The 26,355-nt window shown below is 39.3% G+C and overlaps 1 protein-coding gene across 2 annotated transcripts; it reads right to left on the bottom strand.

Annotated features, from left to right (window-relative positions):
* Positions 1–474: 474 nt before the first annotated feature.
* Positions 475–22,309, bottom strand: LOC127359108 (aryl hydrocarbon receptor nuclear translocator-like protein 2). Of its 2 annotated transcripts, none has more exons than XM_051392828.1 (17): positions 21,980–22,309; positions 12,747–12,858; positions 12,568–12,606; positions 12,440–12,481; positions 12,053–12,210; positions 11,885–11,967; positions 11,697–11,789; positions 10,610–10,727; positions 10,338–10,487; positions 6,986–7,220; positions 6,399–6,505; positions 5,841–5,991; positions 5,614–5,666; positions 5,405–5,516; positions 5,086–5,176; positions 4,172–4,268; positions 475–3,330 (listed from the first exon to the last, which is right to left on the bottom strand). In XM_051392828.1, the coding sequence occupies exons 1-17, from the start codon at positions 22,020–22,022 to the stop codon at positions 3,173–3,175; spliced, it is 1,842 nt and encodes a 613-aa protein (XP_051248788.1). In that variant the 5' UTR covers positions 22,023–22,309; the 3' UTR covers positions 475–3,172. The 2 variants fall into 2 exon arrangements, with proteins under 2 accessions (XP_051248788.1, XP_051248789.1); XM_051392829.1 differs by having other exon boundaries at positions 12,765–12,858.
* Between the last annotated feature and the right edge of the window lie 4,046 nt (positions 22,310–26,355).

The raw sequence follows: 26,355 nt of genomic DNA, 5'->3' as shown, positions 1-26,355 counted from the left end.
TGAAGTATGACTCTTCATATTTATTCCAGGATATAACACAGGTGATACCAATATGAATGGGCAGCCATGTTTCGTAAAGCACTTTATTATCTAAAGTTCTATAAGTGATCATGACAGTGATTTTAATTTCCTGCATGTTTGACTTGTACTGCATTTTGTAAAGGCCAACAACTGTAAAATAAAATGATGTGTGTTGTGTAATGATGTGTCAAATCTTTCCTTTAAAATGTCATAGATTAAACCTTTATTTACAATCTACATCCCTCTACCTAGTTTGCCCCCTATATCTCAGCATTGTTTCAATGAGGAAAGACTTTCTTAAAAGTGCAGTTACTTACAGGTCTGCCTATTTTTAAAATATGAGATTGAAGTATAGTTTGGAAATGAGAAGTTATGAATGAGATTCCTGCCTCTTGCAAAAATAACATCTACTCATGATGATATGACAAAATTGAAATTATGGTACATACAAAATAGAATTCAGACAATTTCTGAAAAAATTTACTTTCAATGACTTCAACCTCCATTCCTAGTTACAGCAGATACATCAACAACAATTTGCACATACAAATATCAGACATTTTGTCCTTTGATAGCAGGGCATGTTCAATATGCTTAAGTGCCCATTTCAAATGGCACGGATGGCAACATAAAATATTATCCAGTACCAACAGTTTTGCTTTTAAAACCAAAGAGAGCGCATAACAGTTGTTTTACAATTGAACCTTGTCAAGGCAACACAATCACATTATGCTTTCAAGATTAGAGGAACCAGTGATACAACCAGAGATACATGTACTGTATGAAGGCCTGTCACTGAGTTTAAGGGTAAAATCCACCCTCACATACACTGTTCATATATGTCTAAAGTACATTCAGGGGTGATAAAATGCAATTTACTTTAGGTAAAGCCCCAGATGACTAGTTGTTAGGTCATAAGAAAATAAATAGCTTCATATGTGATTATTTCTTGATTGTGGCCATACTCCTTGCTCAGACCTCAACTAATGCAGCTGTTAAAATTAGTTTCTCCATTCCACTGATGAGTTTTCATTTGGCTCTTTGATTTATGTCACCAAAACCTGATGATTACTGTAAATGTTTTAAATCACCAAATCATGTTGTGCTATTAAACTCCATTGTACTTCTGGGATTATATAGCCAGTTTGTTCTGGTACAAACAACTAAATTGATCCAGAGTAGTTGTTTTTTTAAAACAATGTTGAGATGCTTCGAGGTGGAGTTTCCTTTAACAAGACGCAGTTGTGGTCATGGGACATTCAGAAATAGATAAACTGCAACATTACTGTCTCCCTAGCAACATAAATACTGTAGTTAATTTATGTGCAGTGATACTGCAGTTGACAGGAAGGGTAACAAGCAGGGGGATAAAAGACACGACACAACAGTATTCAAATCTGTCCAAAAAACATGTTGGCTTGTCCCTTGGAAAATATTCTCCCATCAATAGTGGACCTTCCATATTTTCCCAGGAGTTCAGTGTACAGTAAATTACCTTTGCAGAACTGTCTGGAGTACAGTAAATACGTGATATGTGAACACACACAGTATAGGCATTCTAGGGCTCAGTCCTTTAGTGCACATTCAATAAGAAAACAGACACTTTACAAACTCTATGGAGAAACACTCCATGTAAATACCCCCTCCACTTAATGAGGTTTTCTCTATGGATACTTTTGGGACTTTTAGTTAAGGGGTGTGGTTTTTAAATTTGAGATGTCTACATATTTAGCATGATTTGTGACATCACAACTGGTAGCCAATTGTGCAAATTACACAAGTGCAAAATGAGAAAAAAAAAACTGACTTTTCTGTAAAAGCTGCATTGAGTGGTTAAAGTGGTTTCAGCTTCCTGTTTATTTGTAAGTTTTGCTAAAAAGTTGAGTTATCCTGGGACCAAAAATGTAAACAGGAGTCAATATTTAAGTATTTATTACTTAGTAAAAACAGTCCCAAAGTAAAGCTTTCTCCATGTAACCAATTTTCTCTGTAGTTTTTGTTAGTATTAATAGCTAACTAGCTTGTAAAAGTGGACATTGTGTGTTGATGGTGCCAGATGTTGGCCACAATATTTTTTTAATGGTTCAAAGTGAAGTAATTCTTTAATAATCAGTTCGGAACGTGCGCACACCCCGCACATATTGTAAGACTCAGCTAGGTTTATGTGTTCTGATCATTGGTTCTGATCATATGATGATTCTGCACCAGTGTATTGATTGATTGGACAGTTTAGTTAAAGTTCTACATCATGGTTGTATTGTACTGACAAAATCAGACATGCTTTCTGAATAATTTCTTGACATAAATAAGTGTTTTGAATTATCTGGTCTAAATGATAGAGTACATGTGGTTTGTGTGGATGTGCTAAAATCTTCCAAATGGAAAATAGCTGGATCAGTTGTGGTGGTGGTGGTGGTGGGTGGTTTGGGGGGGTGCGAGGCCTGACGTATCTCCATATTTGCATATACAATGAGTCGTTAATTCTCAATAAATGGGAGAAGGGGTAGATGATCTTTTTAGCCTTCTTCAAAACTTACAGGACACAATCAGACAAACACGACTCAGCAGAGTATTTTTTACAGGACTTAAAATGTGTCTGAAAGGGGATCTTTAAAAAAAAAGTTTTTAAAAAAATTGAACAATCAGACCATGTTATGAAAAAGATGTCATCACTGGGTACCGAATGGTTTAGCAAATGTCAAAGGTTTGACGGGTTTCTCTAGCAGCACTGCACGTGGCAGGAGTCTGATTCTCCTCCAGACCTTGGTCAGTCATTGGGGGCAAGCAGAGCGAGTAGATGGATCATTCTGCTGTGGAAAGTCTGGGTTTTAACCCCAGTTGATGATGCTGAGGTGTCAATGAGGAAGACACTGAAAAACCACAGGCTCCATGAACACTTTAACCTCACTTTCCTTCAGGCAAGAGAGGACCAACATGGTAATCACAGTCTTAATAATTCCTATTAATTTAGTCTTCTATTTGTTAAGCTTCCTCGGGTGCGACATGTTGCTTTGGTACAAGTCCAGTGGGTTCAGTTGTGCAAGGCCAGATCAGTCGGTCACAAAATGAACAACTGAGTGCCAAAGTTCTCGGCAAATGGCAAGGAAACGGCACAAAAGAATGTGAGAGGGGCTTAAAGTCTGTGCGCCCTCTAAAAAGGCCAGTGTAAGTCCTCGAAGTCCCCCGATTGACCCATGTTTACATCCGTCTCCAGCAAGCTCATGATGACCGCCATGGCTGCCTCATCGCTGCTGAAGCTGCTCAGCCCTGGCACCACCATGCTGTCCAAGTCCAGCTGGGACGGCTCACCTGAATGAAAACAAAGCCAAGAAAAAGACTTGACGTAATGGAATATGATCCATCTGCAATGATCAATGTTTTCTATTATCTGGTGATAAACAAATTTCTACAAACACTTCTACTTCAACTGCTACAAAAAACATCCAACTGCAGACCCCAGATCTGTGAGATGTGATCAGATCATTTTCTTTTCTGCCACAAAATTATGAAAGCAAATTCACTCTTATGTTAACGTTTTTTCACACCTAGAGAGAAGGTATCAGGACTGTAACTTATGTGAGAAAAATATGCTAAAAGTGAAATAAAATCCAATCTATAGGAGGGCATTTATAGCATTTTAACATTATAGTTAAAGTACAAAAATTATTATAGAAAAATTATAGATTAAAGAGTGTTTTCAGAGCATCTTCTGACATTTTTGTGTTTCTGTGATGTTTGCAGTGCATTTACACTGATCAGCCATAACATTCTGACCACCTGGTGGTCATAATGTTCTGACCCAGTCCTCTAGCCATCACAATTTGGCCCTTGTCAAAGTCCCTCAAATCCTCACGCTGCCCATTTTTCCTGCTTCTAACACATCGACTTTGAGGACAAAATGTTCACTTTCTGCCATGATAACCAGATGATCAGTGTTATTCAATTCACCGGTCAGTGCTCACAATGTTATGGCTGATCGGTGTATAGCTTGCATAAAAACAATAAAAATGTTGCTTTACAAGAATTATGATGGATTTAGGTGTTGCATTTTGTTTGTATCTCCTAACTGGATCACTTGACAATTAGGTAAAAATGTCCAAAGCATTATTGGAACCTTTCGGACCACTTTTCATTATCGTGCTGACAGTACCTGTACTTTCAGAAGCTGCGCTGCTAGTGCCCGCTGCTGTCCCCGAGTCAGACTGGGACTGCGACGAACTGCCTGCTGCCTCCTCTCTGCTGGACGCCTGCAACAAGTCATGTTACGTTCAAACACCGCACAGGACCTAATGTTTCACCTTTCTCCACTGAAGTGTGTGATTAAACTAGAAGCATAGAAGAGGCTGCTGTCTTACTGTACACACTTTTCTCCATATATATTAAGTTTTAGTGCGTGTTATATTTGACAGGACATGTGAGCATAAAATCTAAACTTTAATGAGGAACTTTCATTTTGTGTTGATTCCGGACAGAATCCGACCCGGTGGCAGGCATTAAGAATAATCAGCCAATCTTCTCACTAATGGTCTCATGTGCATATATAGGTCATAAAGAGGCATCAGTATTACATTCAGACAGTTTCATAACCAGTTAAAAACTCCCTGTAGTAGGTTTAAGTAAAGTATAAGTACATGGGATAATTATATTACAAGCAACAGTACCTCCATGTATTATTGTTACATGAGGTTGCAAACTCAATCAATTGTCAGGTTGACCTGTACGAGCTGCTTCCAGATTATGTGTCTACATCACCGGAACTCCCCATGTCACCATTAATTTGCTTGAAAATATAAAATGTATGAAAGACCATTTTACATTTGCATATAAATACCACTCCACCAAAATTAGCATAAAATGACATGTCAATAAACATTTGCATAATGAAATCTACCAGAATGTCAAAACACATTTCCATATAAACTCCCTAGCCATGCATTTGAATTAAACCTCCTTATGCTACTAAAATTGACAGTAAAACAAGAAAACACAAATGATGCCTCTTTAATGTTTAATGAGGAAGAAGTCTGAAGTCTCAAAAAAAGTCACGATGAAGAGGTCACTCACACTCTTGCTGGTCTGAGGGGAAACCAGTGGACATCTCTCCTGGGCCGGGCCAAACGGACTGGAAGCTCCGCTTAATGGAGAGGAGTTCATCCTGCTCAAAGACAAGAACACAGCAGAGGAAATTATTTTTTGAAAAAGTCTATTTATTATAAATATTTCCTACATATGTACATACAGTGTATATCATATGTATATCCTACTCTCCTGCATGCCAGTGTGTTTACTCATGTCCATGCCAACTTTTAACCCATTTTTTCCTAAAATGTGATTCTCATTCTCTTCAGTTGTACCATTCTGTACAGATATACACACAATCCACCTGTAGGAGTCGATGAGCTCATTAGCTATTTGGGTTCCTATGCTGCCTGCGTAGATCATTGTGCCAACACCGCTGGAAAGGCTGGGAATTATGGGTATTTGCTTTGTGTCTTCTGTGGAAGAAGAACAGTAAAATCAACCTTTACATTAAAAACTGACTCACACACAAGAGATAAATCCATTTATGAATGTAGGGGATGTGTTTCTTACCCTGAAGTGCTTTCGAGCTGGCTGCTTCTTCATCTTTTGTGTGACCAGGCCCCCTGTTGGTGCAAAGGAGTATTTATGCTGCTGTATCATACATAAGCTGTATGTTAAAGCTGTTATGATCGGAAAAAAATAAGTTTTTGGACAATCAGTGTCAGTGTCAGACACGAGTGAAAATGACACTGTCTCTCAACATTTAACCACATCTTCATAAATGAACCAGTACTTACGAGATAACCCTGTTTAAAGACGTGATAAACTCAACTTCTTTGGTCCATGGATTTGTGAAACTAAACCACTGACTTTGGAGTGAAACATAGGAGCCATATTTTGTTTTAAACTTGTAACACGCCGTCTCAATCTTCTCCTTGCTTCGAAGAGCTGCCAAGAGATTGGACACAAGTGTTATCACAAAGCACAGTGTTGCTGCAAGCCCCCTGGTCAGGAGTTCATTAGAACAGGTAATTTTGTTTAACTTGAACACATAAGGGTGGCATTCTTGTAAAATAAATTTTTCACAGCAGCCATTTTGACATGAAATAGTAGGGTAAACACAGGTAATACCAATAATTCTAACTAGGGTTCTGCTCCATTTCGTGTAGCAGAGCGGACATGCACCTTGACTCCGTTTGACCTTACAGAACCTATTAGTGTCATTGGTAACACTGTGTTTACACTACTATTCCATGTCAAAATGGCTGCTGTGAAAAAGGACTATTATCTCAACTAAGTTCTAAAGTGAATCTGATATATTTAAGTTGCCAGCTGTGGTTGGTCTGCTCCATCACCTTGCCTGTGTTTCTCTGCGAGTTGCTGCAGGTCGTCCTGGTGGAAGTACTCATAACACGACGTGCCAAGAACTTCCTGCGGCAGGTAACCGATAACTGTCGTGGCTCTGGTAAAGAGGGAGGATAAGAGTTTATTTAGTCTGGCTTTCACGGTCTCTCTCGTTGTCTCTCTGGATAGTGTCGGTTAAAAAGCAGCGCAGAGGGAAAATGGAATGAATGTGAATACTGTGTAAGTGAGCCTCTCCACATGTAACATTCAGCAGTCACACATATGGGAAATTTGATAAAATGAGTCACTATACTTGTGGTATGAAATTACTTCCCAAAAAATGAGAAGAGAGTTTCATGTGATGCCATCAAGATGCACAGCTCCTTCTAAAAAAAAATAACGGCAAAGAGAAAGGATTATCTCTGACAGTTGAACTGACAAAACTCATGCTGTTGGCTCAGAGGCCTCCTCACCACAACACGCCTTCTGCCATTTCTTTCTCAGCGGAACCATGTGCTCAGAACAAATCCATGACTCACAAGAGGGAGCTAATTGGCAACTTGTGCGAATGGACGTAGTCAAACTCGTGAAAACTCACCGTTGGTCTACAAAAGTGAACTTGCCGTCAATCGCGCAGCGGGTGACGAACTCAGCGGGCTTGACGTTGATGTCTTTGGAAGGCTGGTGGGACACGTGAGGGAGGAGGCGGCACACCGTCACCAGGCAGGTCAGGTTTGAGGTTTCCTTCTCGCTGTCACCTTCTGAGTCCAGCTGGCTGCTCGGCCAGCTCCGCATGTATCCAGTGCAGTGGAGGGTACAGTATCTGTAAGTGTCTGTGGGCACAAGAACAAGTAGCTTGTAAAATGTATGAATGAAATATTATTTAAAAAGTTGTGATTATTGCCTGAAAATTTGTAAATATAGCGGTTCATAGTATAACAAAATGGCAAGTTTTCAGCTGTTTGTATACACGCATTTATGATCAACTGATGTGTAGTCAAGGCACTGTTAAAATCTGATTTTATGTTAACTCTTAAACTCTATTAACTTGTTGGAATATTACTGGCATTACTTTACATTTTACCTAGTGTAAACAAATCAACCAACAATGTCTGAGTCCACCTCTCTTAGCCCAGAACCCATTCACTCCTACTGATAATAGAAATCTTTAACAATGGGCCCTGTAGTTTTTAGCAAATATGACACAAATGGGAGTAAACTGTGCTTTTGTTGGGAGCTATTTCCAGGTATGGATTAATACACATTTGGTTCTTTTAGACATAGCCATACAGCCCAATCGAAAGAGCTCATGTACCACCTTCATCGACACCCACCGTCCTGTTTCTGTGCTCATTTAAACTATTTAACATATAAGTGGATATTGCTACATCATTAGCATCCCTAAGTCTTGTTTTTATATAAGACATAGTGGTCCTGAAAATTAGTATGTTTAGACTTTGTTTCTTTCTTTTTTCACAAGGTTGGTCAAGTTTGCATTTGTACTACAAATCACCATCTACCCTTGGCTTTACAGAGCTGTACAGCTAATTTCAGCTCATTGTTTAGCTGTGCAGTCGGTAAATTTGCTGTTTTGGTTCACTCTCACCGTTCTTCTAGTGTCATTTCTGCAGCAGGCTATGTTTTCAGCAAAAAAACCCACTGTACTCAGCACCAAACAGCAGACAGACACAGTTAGCAACTAGCTGTTGAACAAAGTGGAGCATTTAGCAGCTAAAGAGCCAGATATTTCCCTCAGGAGTTGGTAGAGACCAAACACAGAGCTAAAAGAGAGTGAATTTTGGACTTATGTTCATCAGGTGGTCAGAAACACCACTCCAAATGCTGCTGGATGTGTTAATAAGCAATTGTTCATTGGTAAATTTATCATATCAACATAAAAGCTGCTCATATGTCAATATTGTGCTCTCAACTTTAACCTATTACAGTATATAAAGACCATTTTAACTAGATGACCTTTATGTGATTTGCAAAACAACAAATACATAACTAGATGTACTTTTTTATTTAATGAAGCCATTCAAATTATATAATTTTCATGTAGTCACTATAAGAATATTATGGGACCTAGGAGATTATAGTTTAAAAATCATTGTTTCCTGTCTTTATGAAATGCAGTGCAGTTGCTGAGCTTGGCCACTGAGTGGCACCACAGCTCCAGTTTCTGTCACCACAGTTAGGTTTACAGTAAGTGGGGTTTGGGGTTTGGACCTTCTTTTTTGTTTGTGGTTATACAAGGCTGTAACACTGACCTACTTCCTGTGCAGGACTTTGTTTTTTACATTGTGGCATCTATTTGGGAAAAAAGTCTCAATCAAACACTGAATTCTTTCCACCAAGGAATGACATTAGGAAAAGACAAATTTGTGTGGCACAGACAGTGCTAATTCTTTTGAATGTCTGTTTTTTTTTTTTTTTACAATACTCAAGTGATTAGGTTGATCTGACTTTTCACTGGTTTAATTTAGAGATGCAAAAATTTTGACAGACTCAGAAAATACTGGGAAAACAATTAACTTATGATAAATAAATAAATATTATTTCCATGGAAATTGAGGTCACACCTTGCCACAGAAAGGAAGGTTTAGGCTCACCTACTACCTACTTGCTTACCTACTACCCCCAGAAAACTTAAGCTAACAGGTGGAGGGACCCACTCATTTCCAACTCTCCACCAGATCTAGATCAGATAATTTCTTTATTCCCTGTTAGGCAGGCTAGGCAGGGCACTTTTTCCATTGTATTAGTTTGTTTTTCACTGGTTGCCCGAACACTGACCTCATTCCCTAGAAACACATTTAATTATCTTATTAATCTTTTGGTACACATCCTCCCTATCTGTTTGTGCCAAACCCTGCAGGTTTGTTGAACATTATCGTATATACAAAGCTGAATAGCTCCAATCTTTTCAAGAAATAACTCAGTCTGGCAGTTCCTCTCATCTGAATCCCCTCAAGTGCTCTCAAGAGAGCGAGGTAACAGAAACGAAATGATCCAAAACATCAGAGAGAGTGTTTTTTTATTCTGTCCTGCTCTGTTGTACATGAAACCTCTCTTTGAGATGGTCAAAATGGCTTTGAAGATAACAGACCTGGCTCCAGCAGTTATTTAGGAACCATTTCTGAGATTACATTTCATCCTAGGTAGCAGATGAGTGGAGTTGGCTGCATAGAACCCATTCAGTAGTGCCAGCTTAGTTATCAAGGGTTCAATCAGTATGAGATTGTGACTATAATACTTTCATGCCAGAATACCATGAAAAGTATTTCCTGCATAATTGAGTTCTTTAGAGAATAAAAAAAGCCTCTGAAATACAGCACAAAATAAATAAAAATCATTTCACAAACACACTTGTATCAAACAGAATTCAGTTAATTTTTTCTGGCATGTGTTGTGTCTTCCTTTTACAACAGAACTTTGATGACGATTAGAAGAGCCATCTTCATTTTGACTGTGCCTTGAGCAGCACATCCCATCCATCCAGTATTTCAAAGTGAGAACCATTTGGAAGTACTTACTTTAAAATAGGACACCACATAGAGGAGAACCAGAATAGAACCAGATCAGTGCACCAAGCGGTCATATGAACCGAAGGGAAGTCAAGGTTTTGTCTCTACCTGTGCGTACGTATCTAAAATAGAGCTTTACTTTATAATTAAATGATTGAAGAGTAGCACTGAGCTAGGTCAGACAGAACACAGAACAACGAGCAATCCTGTTCATGTACGTGTACGGACATTAGAACAGCTCTTTCCACCACCCCAACCGTACCTTATGTGCTATAGTTTTGGTCTTTGATATATGTGTTTCCTTGACCCAAGTGTCTCTGATTGAGCTAATACTAACATTTCCCGTGTGGCGCTCTCGTTGTGACATCATAAAATGTGTGGGTGTTTGGTAGCCCTCCCACCTGGAGTCCAGTCTAAACCCACCTTTCTTTTTGGAAATACCGGGCAGCAAGTGTTTGTCCTCGTGCTTCCCCGCAACCCGACTGTGCTTCATCCGGCAGAAGAAGGACCTCCGGGCTCCAGTGGTCAAGTGGGAAGGTCTGACGGGGGTATCTGTCTGGACCTGAACTCCCGCTGCACACAAAAAGACCAGCATTTGTGGCGATGACATATAATGCTAATTGTCAGCTTCAGCTAGCTGCAGTGTGGATTCCACATTAGGTTACAGTGTCCATTTTACATGGCAACAGACTTACTTGCAGCATCAATGAGGCGTTGGCGAGGGTATAACTCCGAAGAGGCCAACTGTTCCTTCACCTTGTTGATGTCTTTGTGGTGGATGAAATTGAACAAGCTCTGCCCGGTCAGCTCCAACTGTGAACCCAAATGATATACATGCATTAGTTCAACTTTTTACTGTCTATGTTTTACTTAATTGGCTTTGTTCATTTTGTACAATGAGACTTAAAAACTATTTTTTTTTGTGCATTTCCAACTAATCTGCTCCAAGTTGCTTGTTCAGTTGCATGAACATATAATTTACAAGAAAAAGAGAACCGCTGCAGCATGAATCCTGTCATGGTTTACTGGTAAGCCCCCAAATAACACATGCTGCCCTGCAGACATGGAGTCAGATTTCTTTAGAAGCTTTTCTCTTGCATCCCTCCTTATCTCCATTCCTCTCTGCTTGCTTACAGTCTGTATAAAGCTGAAAAATGTGGCCAAGAATGTAGAGCATGTGTGGTTAACATTCTGCCTGCCAAACGCTATAAACTGACTTTCAAAACATGTATAAAAGCTCAGATTGCTAGCCCTGCAGAAAAATAAAAAACAAGATTGAACTTGATTATTCAGTTTTACTTGCAGTATGATCAGGCCCCCATCAGAGCTTTAATTAAATGTGTTTTGGTTTTCTCACAACAGACTCACACAATTTGTGTCCACAAGGGCAATTTATGTGAACACTGAGTTCTAAAGATCGATGAATTATGTGGCAATAAGATGCAGATGCTGAGAGCAGATGATGGAGACTTTTATATAGAGTCAAACAAGGTTATCAGACTAGTCAAAAATATGAATTATGCTTCATATTTATCCATATTCATCCCATAACCATGTAGTAAGAAAAGTATATAGCTTTATATTTATTTCCTTTAGCAGAAAGTGCTGACAGTTCTGTGGCTCCATACTTTTATGCCATTTTTGCTTCATTTTGATAAAAGAGATCCAAAGAGAGGAAAAGTAGCACAAAAAAAGGGGCCAGCTGAACCAGCAGGATGGTTGCCCTCTGTTTTTTAGATTTAGCTAATTAAAATTAGTGTGTGATGTAGAAGTGCAACGCACCCGGCTAAAGTTGAGGATCTTGGAGACGGACTCGGAGATGAACAGGATTTTCGCCCGGTCACAACTTACAACTAACAGGAAACCGTCTGCAGCCTGATAGATATACAGATAGACAGACTGACATATAGATATACAGACAGATGTATAATCTAACAGGACTGGTTGGGGTCGTAAACATGAGCACCTACCCTGAGCAGAAGGTGCCTGAGGTCATCATGAGGCAGGATGGAAGGCTTGTAGGTGGTGTTTGTAAAGGCGCTGCTTGTCCCAGCTGAAAACACAGGAGACACAAACTCTTAGATGGAACAGAACAGACATTACTAATGTTGTAAATTACTAGATGGGTTAAGAGGTACCTTTGAGGGCTTTCAGGTGTTGCACGGCCTTCCGCAGCACAGTGAGTTTGTCGAGTTTTCGAGCCATGGGCTGACAGGCAGGGATCATGGCGGAGAGCTCGTCAATGAGGGTGTTCATTTTATCCCTCCGCCGCTTCTCAATCTGGCTGTGAGGCTCCCTGTAGGTGCAGTCAGAAATCAGTCAGTGCCACCGAACGCCCTAACGACTGTATCTATTTTTGGGGGAAACAATTATCTGGAGTTCCTAATGCAATTATATTAAAACTGTGAAAGTCATTATGGTTTTAAAATACCTGCTCACATTAGACACTCAATGAGACTAATCAAAGCCACGAAGGCTTCTCGAGACACAGCTGGCACAGTAATTTGATGTAAAAATAGAATTACCTGAAGCATTTCATTTTGACTTGCTGATCCTCTTCTTCAGACCTGCAAATAAACGGATCAAAATTAGAATTTTTTGCCAGTATTCTCTCATAAGACAGTGTGTGAACAAAGCCAAGACGTCAGCGTACCTGCTGAGGTCATCCTCCATTTGGAAGTCGAGGCTTTGCCTGTAAGATCGAACGGACACATTGCGAGTCGTTACATATTTAAGAACAGTGAACATATTTACTACAGAGAACAAAGAGTAAAATTACACTGAATTTGTAATTTCTCTTCACAAATAACATAGCATAACATAAGCTCTTACTGTACATGGGTGTCTGACCTCTCCTCCACATCTCCCTTTCGTTTCCTTGGCAGCTCGACAGCTGGCAGCGAGGAGCCTGCTTGGCTTGGGCCTTCTTCCTCTACAGTGGGATCTGATACATGAAAACAACCATCGCAGTGATGTGAGGGACCGCGAATGCATCAACCTTAAGACTGGCTTGTCAGGTGTTCTATTAATAATTCACCCGAATGAATGAATGAATGAATGAGACTTGCTCTGCCACGAGGGTTTGTGCACATATGGAGCAGCGAATGAAAAGAATTCATCAAGAAGAGTGAAGCTGATGTGCAAACGCCTTTAACTAAATTTAAACAGGTGTTTTACTTTAACACAATAAAATTAATATTCATACAAATGAATAAGTAAATACAAACCCACACCTTGTTTGGATAACAGAATGCTTGTGTGTAAACTGTGTGACAACAACCGAGTCAATGCACCTTCAGGCTATCTAAGCTGAGCTAATTACTGGCAGCGACCAAGGCTGCACCTGGACCTGTGTTCAACAGATCATTATCATATTCAAACCTTTATAACTGATCAGCTACGGATTACTGGTGCATGCACAACTGTGGCATCCGGCAAGAATAGAGCTATGTTCTTATCTGTTATCACAATTAAGTCAATTGTTGCACAGTGATTGTTTGAAATATTCATTAATATTTATAACTAAGCATAGTACTGTTATGCACAATGTGTTTGATGTTTTTATTAATATTTATAAGTCATCATAGAATTGTTACAGCCTGTTTGGTTTATGTATTTATAAATATTTATAAGTCATCATAGGAGTATATTGTCAGTGCTACATTACTTTAATAAACAATGGTATCATGCCAAAGTGTGTAATACACTCGCCAGCTCACCGTGCCAGTGTCATATATTGCCTTGGCTAGGCGCCTAGGCCAAGTTAGCAGTTATAAATATGCAACATTCAATTACACTTTCAAAATAAAGCTTGCTGAGGTTGCATTTAGGTTAAGTTTAGGCACCAAAACTACTTGGTTAGTTTTAGGAAAAGAGTGTACCTGACGTAAGCTAACTTACCTAATGTACGTAAAGGTCCAGTGTGTTGGATTTAGTGGCATCTAGTGGTAGAGTTGCATATTACAACTCACTTGTTTCACCCTCCCTTTCCAAAAGGGAGAAACTATGGTCAATAGATCCTCCTAAATGTTATACGCTAGACCTTTAACTTAAGTAATGTTGACTTTTGGTTTCAGGATTTAGATTTCACTATTTACAATCAACTTGTTTTTTTTTATTTATTTAAGTAACATTGACCAAACGATTACTAATTATTATGGCCTTTCTTTTTTTTCCTGAAAGTCCTACAAAGCATACAGTAGATCCGTATTTGCCAATCACAAAGTAGCCTATCACGGCTATGATTTTTTACACGTATTTTGAAAATAAGGTCATTTTAGCACCAATGTTTGAAAATATTTTTTGTCCTCAAAAGCCCAACTTTTTTGTGCGCAGACAATCAGGATGACTCATAAATGTGTTTGCAGTGGTGGGTGGCGATTATTTTTAAGAGGCTGATATCTCACTCAGGAATGTTTATCTCACTGTGGAAAAAGGCATATGCCTCTTTAAAAGCTGAAGTGTGCCTGCCAAAAGCACGACTGCCAGAATTCTTCTCTTTCGTCTATTTAGTCTCTTGCCAAACCAACACTCTCTACCACACACACACACACACACACACACACACACACACACACACACACACACACACACACATTTAAAATGCCTTGGCTTAGTCTGCTCTGCAGTCATCTGTTTCTAGGCGAAGTATCGGTGCACTGGCTGACGGTTGCCATTGAATGGCGCCAAACAGCCAGCTATGATCTGCATTTTGTCAGTTTAAAAGGCACGTGAGAGTAAATGGGGTTTGGGCTATGTCTTACCTAACACTTATATAATGCTGTAACAGTGACCTACTTCACTCTCTCATATTTTAAATTGTGACATCCATTTTGTACAACAAAAAAAAGTGCTGATAAAAGTGAACAAAGCTTGTCAACGTGACCGTGACTGACCCACATTCTCCTGGTGTCTCACTAAAGGAGGAAAAGTAATTGATAATAATGGCAAACTTCTCATAATGAACCCATATTTCTCAGCTGGTTTTATAATATAAGCTTGGGCGCCTAAAGCGTTTGCACACTTTATGGAAAGAGTCCTAAAAGGAAAAACCTAGAAACAAACCGTCAAGGGAAGCGTATCTGAGTGGTCATAGCGACCCTTTCCTCAGGTAGAAAAGTCAAACCTCACAAACAAACACAGCAAGCTTTGACAAACAGGCACAGCTTTTACAATTCAATCAGCAGTGGAGTGAACTTCAGTGATATTGACTACATTTCCTTTAATCCTTCCAGAGGAGTTTAGTGGGTCATTACTGACGCATTTGTGGTACGTGGGAGCAGGCGCTTGCCGGCTCTCCCTTCCACCCACCACAGCACACACCGCCTCCAACGTCACACAGTTTTTCCTGTTTCCTTATTAGTCAGGAATTCTTTCCCTGGGTACCTATGTACCGGCCCTGCCAGCTGACTGGCTAAAACGTGCCATCTAGGAAGGTACAGGGCCTGCTTTGTGCTGTGCCGAGAGCATGTATAGACCGCCACGCTCTGAGTCACACCCCGAGCCAAAAGGCTCCGGTCGTGACGAGAGTGCTGACGAGAGGCCAAGCCTGCAGGGCAGCACATGACATACCATATTACTCAAACACAGAAACACAGACCACCACCCATGGGAGAGATGCAGATGAGTGTGAGAAACTCAGTGTGAGGAAGAGTACATGACCTACACATGCGGTTCTTTACGGCTGTACATTCTCTAATAAGTGCACATTTCATCCCACTTGAATAACTTCAAGGTATTTGGTTGTGGAAAGTAGAGTATAGATGACCTGATTTGAATTATAGACACGATGTATTGCCAGTATAAATCCACTAGAACACAAGTAAATGCAGTAACTTCATTTAATACAGTACAAATAAGCGAATTCAATAATAAAAACACAAATACTGGAATTCTAACAAAAAAGCAAGACCAGCTAGATGGACAATAACTTCCATATGGAGCCACAACTGCACAGTTGAAAGCCAGTAAATCTGAAGCACGTGCCAATCTCTAACTAGCTTTTGACATACGTTTAGGATATAAACAATGCTATATTTATGCAGACAGCTCATTTCAGTCCTTTGTTCGAGCTCAATAAGTCCACAAAAGCAGAGCTCGTCCTATGTTTCCTCCAACACAGACCCGAGTTACAGTAAAAGCACACAATAACAGGTCGTGAAAGGTTAGCAGGGAATGTTCAGCGTGTGTCCAAACAGCATAAATTACAGTACTGTGCTAAACAGCCAGAGCAAGGATCTGAATACAAGCTGGGTTTAAGGTTTGACTACACGTGTGCAAATATTTTTTAATAAAAACACTGAGACAAAAGAATTCCAAGTTAAATATGTATGAAGGTACGAGAGTTACATCTGTGTTTACTTGATTCTGCAACTAAACACCGGAGTTTGGTTTTCAAAATATTTAGTACATTTGAAAATTTTGGTGTCACAGGGCTACATGGAAAAAGTTAACCCAGTAGAGAAAGAAATGTACTGTTAGTCATAAAATATTATAGACAATGAATACATTCATGAACAATACATTAACAATAATTAGGAGTATTTATGGTTTACATGGCTTACTTTTTTGTAAATACATTCACAAACATTCCCTTCTACAAATTACAAATGCATATGAGGAGCTTCTAAAATACAAGTTTGAAAAAGAGCAATCTTCCAGTTTAAAGTGACAGGTTGATGGAAAACATTTTTTTTTACAAACTATCCTGTCTATGTTAAATATACTAAATACATTTTGGACATTTTTAGCATGGTTACAGTATGCTTGAAATTAACTCCTATGAAAATTTCTTAAATGAGTTTTTCTGTATTTTCTTACAGACACAGTAAAAAAAGTTAAAATGAGGGCAGTCAGTCTCCTTTTAAACAAATAAAGTACAGATATGAAGCTTTTCATACATACATAATTGTTTTATTTTATCTTATATGTTATTCTAATGTGAACTGAATTATCTGTTTGGATGTTTGTCACATGAAGGAACTGCAAACTTTCCTTTTGTTGTACAACCTTGTGTTGTATAATGATGCATACATTTCCATACCCTGGAGCATTCTGGCTGCTGTCTTTATTTGGTTTAGCTCGTGTCATATTTTCCTACACTTATTTCCAACGTTTAAATTTAGCAGCTTGTAATCTGAAGCTCATATCTATGCAACCAAACTTACAGCCACATGTATTTATTCATTGCGTTTTAAACAATCTGGCTGCACTCGTAGCTAATTTGCTATCATTGCTAACTATTTGGAGGGCTTTTGCTTAATAGTCTATCACATACTGTATGTTCAAAATTGCATTGCACTCTGAACTCTTTCTGCATTACCTGTGAAAGATCATATTAGTGACACTGTATTCACCACTGAAACTGAACACGTTTTTGTTGTTAACTTTGTAAAATTAAAACAATCTACCCAATGCACACATCTATATGAGTGAGGTATGGCGTGACTTTTCTAAAGCTGGCCTCATTGCAGCCTATTAATGCAACTGGCTTCCATTCCTCTCACTCTAAGATGCAGAAGCGTATCAACTGTATTTTGTTTCTACAGGATGCCACTCATTAGATCAATACCTTGGCCAAGATAGAAAACATATCAACTATCCAGACACAGTCATTGGGACAAACATATACAGTAGCAGTGTAAAATCGTATCACCTTCATCCTTCCAACATCTTTATATCCTTTCAACCTACAAACATTGAGCATTTATCACCGCTGGCTCAAACAGCATGTTTTTCAAAGGATGGATAGTCTGTATTCTCATAGCTATTTTGCAAAACTGTCAGGTTCAAACATACAAGGACACTTCCTTTGTTGATATTCAACACAGATGGCTGTTTCAAGGCCAAAATGATCGGATCCATCAACAGTGCCAGGACTGTGACCCTTTGTAGTTTCTTAGTCCATTAGTGCTCCATGTGCAGACCACTAATGTACCAGTGGATGTAAACAGTGACTAGCTTGCTCTGGGGTCACTGCACCATCATCTGTTACTTTTCAAAATGAAATCACATTTCCTTTGTCCAAACTTGTTTCATACAATTTGTCACCAAAAAGTGTGAAAACAGCAGCTTTCTGAATTTGATTATTGGTAATACTGTAATTAGGGCTGCAACTAACAGTTATTTTCATTATTTATTCATCTTGATTATTTTATTGATTAATAATTTGGTCCATAAAATGTCAGAAAATAGAAAATGTTAAAACGATTAACTGATTATCAAAAAAATATTAACAACTGCATTAGAAAATATTTAGTTCCTTGATAAAAAAGATTTTGGCAAGAAACATTCAGTCATTGAGCTTAAAATTCCCTCACCTAAACTGTTAAACATGTGTAGAAGTTAATTATTATGCTGTTAAGAAAACTGGTTTTATAATCTGCAGCTTAAATCATGAATTCAGCAACTACGGTGCCACATTTTGTTTGTTAAATGCAACGACAAGCTAGAAGACAGGTGCGGGGCTATAGCCAAGAGACCACAGAAAGACAAAATAACTTCAATGAGGAAAGAAAATACCCACAAAGAGACACAAAATAACCACAAACACATGCAAAATGACCACAAAGAGACATAAAATAACCACAAACACATGCAAAATGACCACAAAGAGACATAAAATAACTATGAAGATTCAAAACAGCCATAAATATACACACAAAATAACTACCATGAGACACAAAATGACCATACAAGACACAAAATAACTACAAAGAGACACAAAATGAGGACAATCTCCACTGTAAACTAAATGGTTTTTCAACCAACAGCAGCACCTGAAGAGTCTGACTCACCTACAGAATGTCACTGATAGAGACACAGTTTCACACATTCATTCAGGCCAACCCTCTGGCCCTGTCGGTAGATGCTGCTAGTTGTACTACCAATACAATGCCTATATCTCTGCTACTATTACTGGCTCACTGAAAGTCTGTGTGTTGTGCTCTTATAGAAGTGATGAGGGCCATTTGTCTCCAGGAGCCCATTGTCTCATCATCTGTCCTATCTTTCTTGTGATAAAATAAGGATTCAGTATTCCTGAGATATTAATCTTTGTCAGTTGTCGTTTTAATCCTTACATATGTATGCTGTAATGTCCACAATATTGAGATTATTACTTATTGAACAGTTGTTTCATTATCCAACTGTATAGTTGTAGAAGTTGTGGTAAAAGTTGTACTGGGAGTAGTAGCATTTGTTGTAGCAATACAGTAGGTTACAATACTATACTGAGTATTAGCATGAGTAGTAAATGCAGCAGCAGTCATAGTAAAATCTGTAGTAACAGTAGAAACAGTACTACTAGGTATAGCAGTAGTAGTATCAGCAACAGCAGTATTAGAAATACTGTAGTAGTATTGTATCTGGAGGAAGAGGACCAAACTCCTGGTCATTATGTACAACCCCTCCCATCCCCTACATGACACTGTGGCAGAGAAGCTCCTTTAGCAACAGACTATTACAACTAAGTTGCACTAAGGAGCGCTATAGACAATAAGACTGTACAACTCCTCCTCCTGCTGGCTCATCACTATGATCAGAGACAGGGCTGCTCTACATGGTGTCAGATCTCCATTTATGTTTCTTTTATAGATGTCAACTTTTTGTTTTTTTTGTATGTATTTTATTATTCTATATTTATTATTTTATTTTCTATCTCTGTCTGTTTCTAGCAGAATTTGTAGTTTTTGTGGTTGCAGGTTAATAAAAAGCATTAACACTCAACACACAACAATTTTATGACATGACAAGAGATGGGCTAATAAACAAGACTGGCAGACATGACAGAGAACATATTCCATAGAAATTACATTATGGCTGACACATCTATAGCTGCTAATGTGGAATTGAATCCAAGTGTCTTCTCACCTCAGCTTGAGGTAAGTAATTATCAGATTTTTTACTGTGTGATCTGATCCACTGAGACATTCATATCGTCGCATTATGCCAGAGCTCAGTTTCTCTGCTTCCATCGAGGAACATAACTACAAGTATTGTGGTTTTGGATGGATGCAGAGACGGCGCAAAGCCTTAAATCCTACAGTTACAGTACAGTATGTTCCAGGTTATTTCTGGTTGGCTGACCTACAATTACTGCAACTCCTTACAAAAAGCACAATGCATATTGTGTTACAAAGCACATGCAATTTTATTTGACTGTTAGGCAGGGAGCTGCAGATGTACACATGAGAATATAAACACGGACTATGAAAGTTATAAAGGCAGAGGCTTATACCCAGAAACATACAGTGAGCCAGGCATTTTAGAACAAGATTACAGAGTAAACACAGTAAGAAAGCACTTGAAACAGTATTTATTGTGTGTTATTTAAATACTAAATTTACTTCAAATACAGAAATTGTCAACAATATAGTCAACCCCTTTAAAGGAGGCTTTATTTGAAATATTGTATTTAAAAGTCTGTAGTGAAGTTTAATGGAAATATAGGGGGATGCAATGCAGTTTGCAACATTTTTGTAAAAATATATTATAACAATAATTCACTTTGAATATTGTCATTCAGTGATTCTTTTTTTCTTTTGCAAGATTTTATATGTAAAACATTCTAAAGGCTAATACAACATGTTACAGTGTAAACAACCTTGAAACTGATACTTTAATTCAAATTTGTACTTTTGATCTATTATTTTTTTATTAAAATGACTACTTTTACTTGTAACCTAATTGTTAAAAACACTTTCATTACAGTATTGACCAGGTTCTAACCTTTACTGCAATTCTACGGAAGAAAACCAAAGCAAAATAGAAAATACTTCATAGGGAGTTTACACTTAATACATTTAATTTACAGTTTACATTTTAAAGCCTAATAAAATATTATTTTAGTGCTTCTGTGGGTAACAGAGGTAATCATGATTTTATGGTGCCCCTAATGCACTTTTAGGATATTTTAATCTTAAAGATATGTGGCTGGCTATTATGTTATATTATTATGTAATATCCCAAGATAGTTTTATAGTGTGTTGCTGGAACTGAATAAATATCTTTAATAATAATATTGCACCTCATAATGTTCCCATTGTATTGTATTAAACAGGTTATTTTAACACTTATGGCACCGTCGAAGCCTACTAAATAATAATAATAATTGTTTTGGTTTTTTTCTTATAATTTTCTAAAGCGCCTTTGGTGTTGAATGCAGTGTTAATAATGTCGTGGCGCCTGCTTCACAAAGTTTGGATGGCTGACATTACTGCAGTGCCTCTCGGTGTGATCTCGGAGCGGCCGGGAGCGACTGCCTCCCTCTGCTGCACAGTGAAGGCAGCGCTGCTCTACTGATCTACTGACCCAGTTTTGAAAGAAGCTAAACGAGAGAGGACAAACCTCGCGGAACCACGTGACAACCTAAGCTCCCCGAGAGCAGTGAAGGTTAGACGAATGAAAAGAAAAAGACTCTGGCAGCTTAGGGCAAGATGGCGGCCCTGTCACAACAAACTACATGGTTATGGTGAGCGTGCTAAAAAATGTAGTTGTTAAGGTTGTTGGGGAGGAGGGGGCCGGTTGGCTCGTTGCCATAGTTACAGTCACGTGGTTACATGAGGTTTGAACTGAACAAAGTACCCCCCCCCGCTCCGTGCGCGTCCCGCCGGAGACGAGCACGTAGTACGGAATAATGAATGGACGGGCTACCACCGGTTGCCAGTCGGTGTTTTAGGTACAGTAGGTTAGTAGGCAGGTGCACATAGTAACGCGTTACTTCCAGCCATTACTTCTTCCGTTAGGCCAGGCGCTGTCGTTACCGGCAGAAGGAAGGGGTCGCTTGTGTCGTCGCCCCTTAATGTCACCATAGAGTTGAATTAACAATAGCCCACCATTAAAGCCCACTCTGTTGCCACCTGGGTCGCAGACCACCGGCCCCGTCCATCGTATGAAGGCGGTAGAGAAGTTCAGAAGTACTTAATGGAAGTCTAACCTCTGCTTTGATTTGGGGAGGGGGGAAGAGGACACTAAAAATGTAGTCTCCCCCCCCCCGGTTACATTAATAAGAGCAACAACACAGCAAACTACTGCCGTCCCCAGGCGACCCGTCCCCGACCACCTACCTGCTGGTCTGTCCGCCGTCCCGTCAGAGCCACCGGCCGACATGCCTACAGACTGGAGCCGGTGTGCCCGGTGAAGGCTACGGAGCGCCGCCGCGCATGTGGAGCCACCAGCTGTAGTAGTAGTACAGAGGAGAGGAGGAGAGGAGGAGAGGAGGGAGCTGCGGAGAGCCGGGGTGTTGTATAATTGACTTCATTTTTTTTTTTTTTTTTTTACAAAGGAGGCGGAGTGGGGGGGTTGGGGGGCAGAAACGTGAGGGATGGGTGAGAACGGAACACCCGCGTCCTTTAGGAAACACGGAAAGGAGTGAGGAGTTCACGCATGTCTCCTCCCCCATCGCCCCTTTTCCGTTCATTCATGCCGGTGTTTACTTGATGGAGTGAACGGCGTTTAACCGGGACAGCGGCAGCCCATTCATTTCTCTCTCATGAATCAGCACACACACACACACACACACCTTCTGAAGGAGGCTGGGGGACAGCAGGGGGGTGTATTGTGTGCAATGGTCGCAGCAGCATAAGAAAGTGTGTTTCAAATGTTCATCCACCGTTCAAATGACATCTGGTTGTATTATTAGTGTTTAACTCTCGCATCCCGGCTGCAGCGCTTATAAAGTCACGACTAATAATTGTCTAACGACGGAAGGTCCAACAGGAAACGTCTAATGAGATTGTGACAACGCTGATCTAATCATTTTTGGATTCATATCACACGGAGGCGGCCTGGTCCTCGACGGGGCGGCGGGAGATTGTTTCCTCCGCTGTTACGCTCGTTTTGGTGACCTGAAAAAGCGTCACCGATCTGACTTTGCTTTACTCTCTCGGTTTCCCCAAAACAGAGCGGAGATACAACGAGGAGGTCTCACTCTGCCCCTCTTTCTTTCTTTCTTTTCCTGGCGCTGTATGTGATCAGCACATTCACAGCCACGGGTTAATAACCGCGGTATAAAAACAACCATATGGGAATAAACAGATTGTGGGATTTTCTATATTTACAAGATTCATATGAGGACACTGTTAGAGTTCCCTTATGTTGAAACTGCATTCCAGATATGTTTATTAAACATACAATGACTGTTGTGAATAATAATCAGTGTCTGATCTGGTTTTTCCACACAAAAGTTTAATGAAAACAAAGAGTCCTTGCTCCAATGGCCATGTGCTCGAGTTCAACCGTTGCTGCCTGTCCTCTCCTCTCTCTCCCACCTCTCCCGTTACTCTTTGGCTGTCTGTACACATTAATGTAGTGACCCCCCCCCCCAAAAAAAAAAAAAAATTACATTTGCTCCTCCCTTATGGAAAAATCCTAAAACTAAGCCTACATGCAAATATTGTTCATTTCAAGAGTTGAACTGCAGGACACAAAATGTCTCCTGCTTTACTTTGAAGTCCATTATCTCCTGTAAGTTACATATTGGACCACGATTGGCTTCCGAACTATTTGTGATGTTAAAAAAGGTTTTCTTTCTAATTTTTGTTTCTATGGGCTACACTGACCTCCTTCATAAATAATGCCAAGTTATGTACAGTACTATATTCAATAGGGCTGCACAATATGGTCAAAACATCATATTAATCAATTAGTTTGACAGATTTTGTGACTGTGATATGATTTTGCATCCCAAACTTAATTTTCACTGAAAAAAGCTTTTCATATCATGATGATGTGACATTTTGGGGGGTCTGTAGCAAACAAACATGTTTTTCTTTAATCTGGAGACACATGATTTGTAGGCCAGGGCATCGCTTCAGAACTACAATATCACACATTTTACCTTTATCAAAAAACTGCAGTTTCTGTGATTTGTCATATTGTGATTTCCATAATATTGCAATTCATTTCTAATATTCAACTCTCATAAAGGGGACAGCAGAGATGGTCGGTAAGTGTTACTGTGCTTTACATGAATATATTAAACATAATTTTTGACTCAGTATAACATTGTAAGAATGTAGGGCAAAAACTTCAATGCCCAGGCTTTTGTGAAAACAAAAATATTAAAATATTTGTAGCATTTGTTGTATCTCTTCATCAATTTGTCAAACACAACAAAAATCCGAGTGAAAACCCGAAGTTTAAAAAAACAAAACCGAAGTGACACATCGCCTCCAACGTTGACGATCTTCGGCCCTCACCTACATAGTGTAATTCGAGACCTTTGCACGAGACTTTACGTAAGAAGGAAGGCTGCACGTGCCAGCGAGAAACGTGTTGACCTATATATTATATAACTCGACGGTCACGTGGCCACGGTTGGCTCGTTAACCCATTTCAGGACAGTCCGCGGAGAAAGTCCAGTGTCCCCGTGCACTTCACCAACCGGGAAACACCGTGCGTGGACAGGAAGCACCAAAAACACGGATAGTGACATTGTGACTGACTGTTAGTGGAGCTTTAGAGACATTTCAAGTTACAGCAACAGTGAATCCACACAGCCTGCACACACAACTCTTTATTGGGAAGAGTTTGTTTTTATTGATTGTACCATCATAACTGACTATTTCAGATTTAAATATATTTAAATATATCACCCCGAGTCCATTGTGGCAACTTGTGTGGAGTTACACACATTCTAAGCAGATAAATCATAGTATATCTTCTGTACTTTGTCGCCTTTAAAGCCCAGTTTAAAACAATACAAGGTCAATAGAGTAGTGGGGGGGGTTGGTTAAAGAGGGGCAGTGATTTAAGGATGTAGGTCTCATGTGGTCTTGCCTGGTTGTGCTGTTTGTGACCTTTCCTCGTCGGTCAGCCCCACCTCTGGCTCTCTTTACACATCCATGAGGAGAACACAGTGGTTTGTTTTTTTTTTTTAACTCATGACAGCAGAATGTCACACTTTCTCTCTCGAGGACTGTGTGTTCCTGGTTGGGGTTTGGCATATAGTTACAGAACCAGCAAATGTTTAAGGTGTCCTCGTTTCGTGGTCGTGGTACACACGTGGTACACACAAAAAGTCAGCTTTTAACCTGAGGAAAACAACTTTATATAAGCCGAACTATGTTATCCCTATAGAGCCATTCTCTTTTGATTTAGGTCAGTTTGACACCACCTGGAAACTACGCACTGACTCTAAAGGCTTCGTCATCTTACTTAGGGTCAATATTTAGCTAATTAAAGTTGTGTAAACTGAGCTGACATTACTCTCCACTCCAATAAAGTAAAATAAATTAAATAAAATGGCAATAACTTGGCTGCCTTTCAGCTTCAAGTGAAAACAGTGTTTAAATGGTGAATTAACAGCCAGAAAAATCAATATTAAGTAAAGCTTAAAGTAAACTCATCTAAAATATACTGAAAATGTACAATTAAAAAACTTCAAATAATAATATACTTTTATTTATAAGCTTTTTAAATAGCTCCTTACATAAAAAAAAAAAAAAAAATTAATGATCGATAAATTTAAATTACTAATAATATGAACTAAGTGTAAGTATAAGTGATAATGGGGTCATGACATGGCACCGTCACCTCTGCATGAGCTGGTGCGTTTTAGTAACCTGGTTGTTGTCGGCTTTCTGCAGTAACCTGATTTCTTAATGTAAACCAGAAACCCGGTTTCCTTAATCGGGGGAAGAGATTAAAAGAAACCCGGTTAACACAAGTAGACTTTTGCTGAGAGAGAGAGGGAGAGAGAGAGAGGGGGAGGAAAAAAAAACTTGATCTGTTGGCCACTCACACACGTAACCATGTTTGTTTGTAAGGGTGACCGACACGTGAGGACGGTCAGACAGTCACGGCAGTGTGGAGGGATGAGTGCCAACAGCTCTACATGGAGGTGCAGACTGTCTAACATAAATACATAAATGCATCAATAAATAAATAGAAAGTGGGAATAAAAGTAAAATGAATAAGCACAAATCATTTCTCAACAGCCGGACACACAGTAAGTAAATGTGTCATCAGTTAATAGCCTGGGCCTACTACTGTAGCCTCTCATCATTAATATGCTATTAAATATAGCCTATGGAACATTGTTGGTCTCTGGTTTACAGGGGAATGTGATTATTGTATGTACGCCTGAGGTTTGCAATGCAGGTTATTAAAGTGTGTGACCACCTCGGCCCCCAGCACACATTTTGAATATTTTACCACACTTATTTACCTGCAGTGCCTCTTAAATCATTTTTAATTACATCAGTTAGCACCATTATTAGTTTTTTGCATTATAAATTAAAATGATGTTTGTGTAGTGTGACCAAACACGCCCACAATAGTTTAAAAGAGTGACATTTATTAACAGTATAGGTTTTAAAGGTGCCGTGTTTACAGCACTGTCTCTGCCCACAGAGAAGTGTTAAATATTCTGAGATAAAGGTTTTCACATGACAACAGTTGTTTAATTCTGAGCCAGTGTCCATTCATCAGAGCCTGAAAA

Source organism: Dicentrarchus labrax, unplaced genomic scaffold, assembly GCF_905237075.1.
Source record: "Dicentrarchus labrax unplaced genomic scaffold, dlabrax2021, whole genome shotgun sequence".
NCBI classification, from domain to species: domain Eukaryota; kingdom Metazoa; phylum Chordata; class Actinopteri; family Moronidae; genus Dicentrarchus; species Dicentrarchus labrax.
This window is presented reverse-complemented; position numbering and strand designations above follow the sequence as displayed.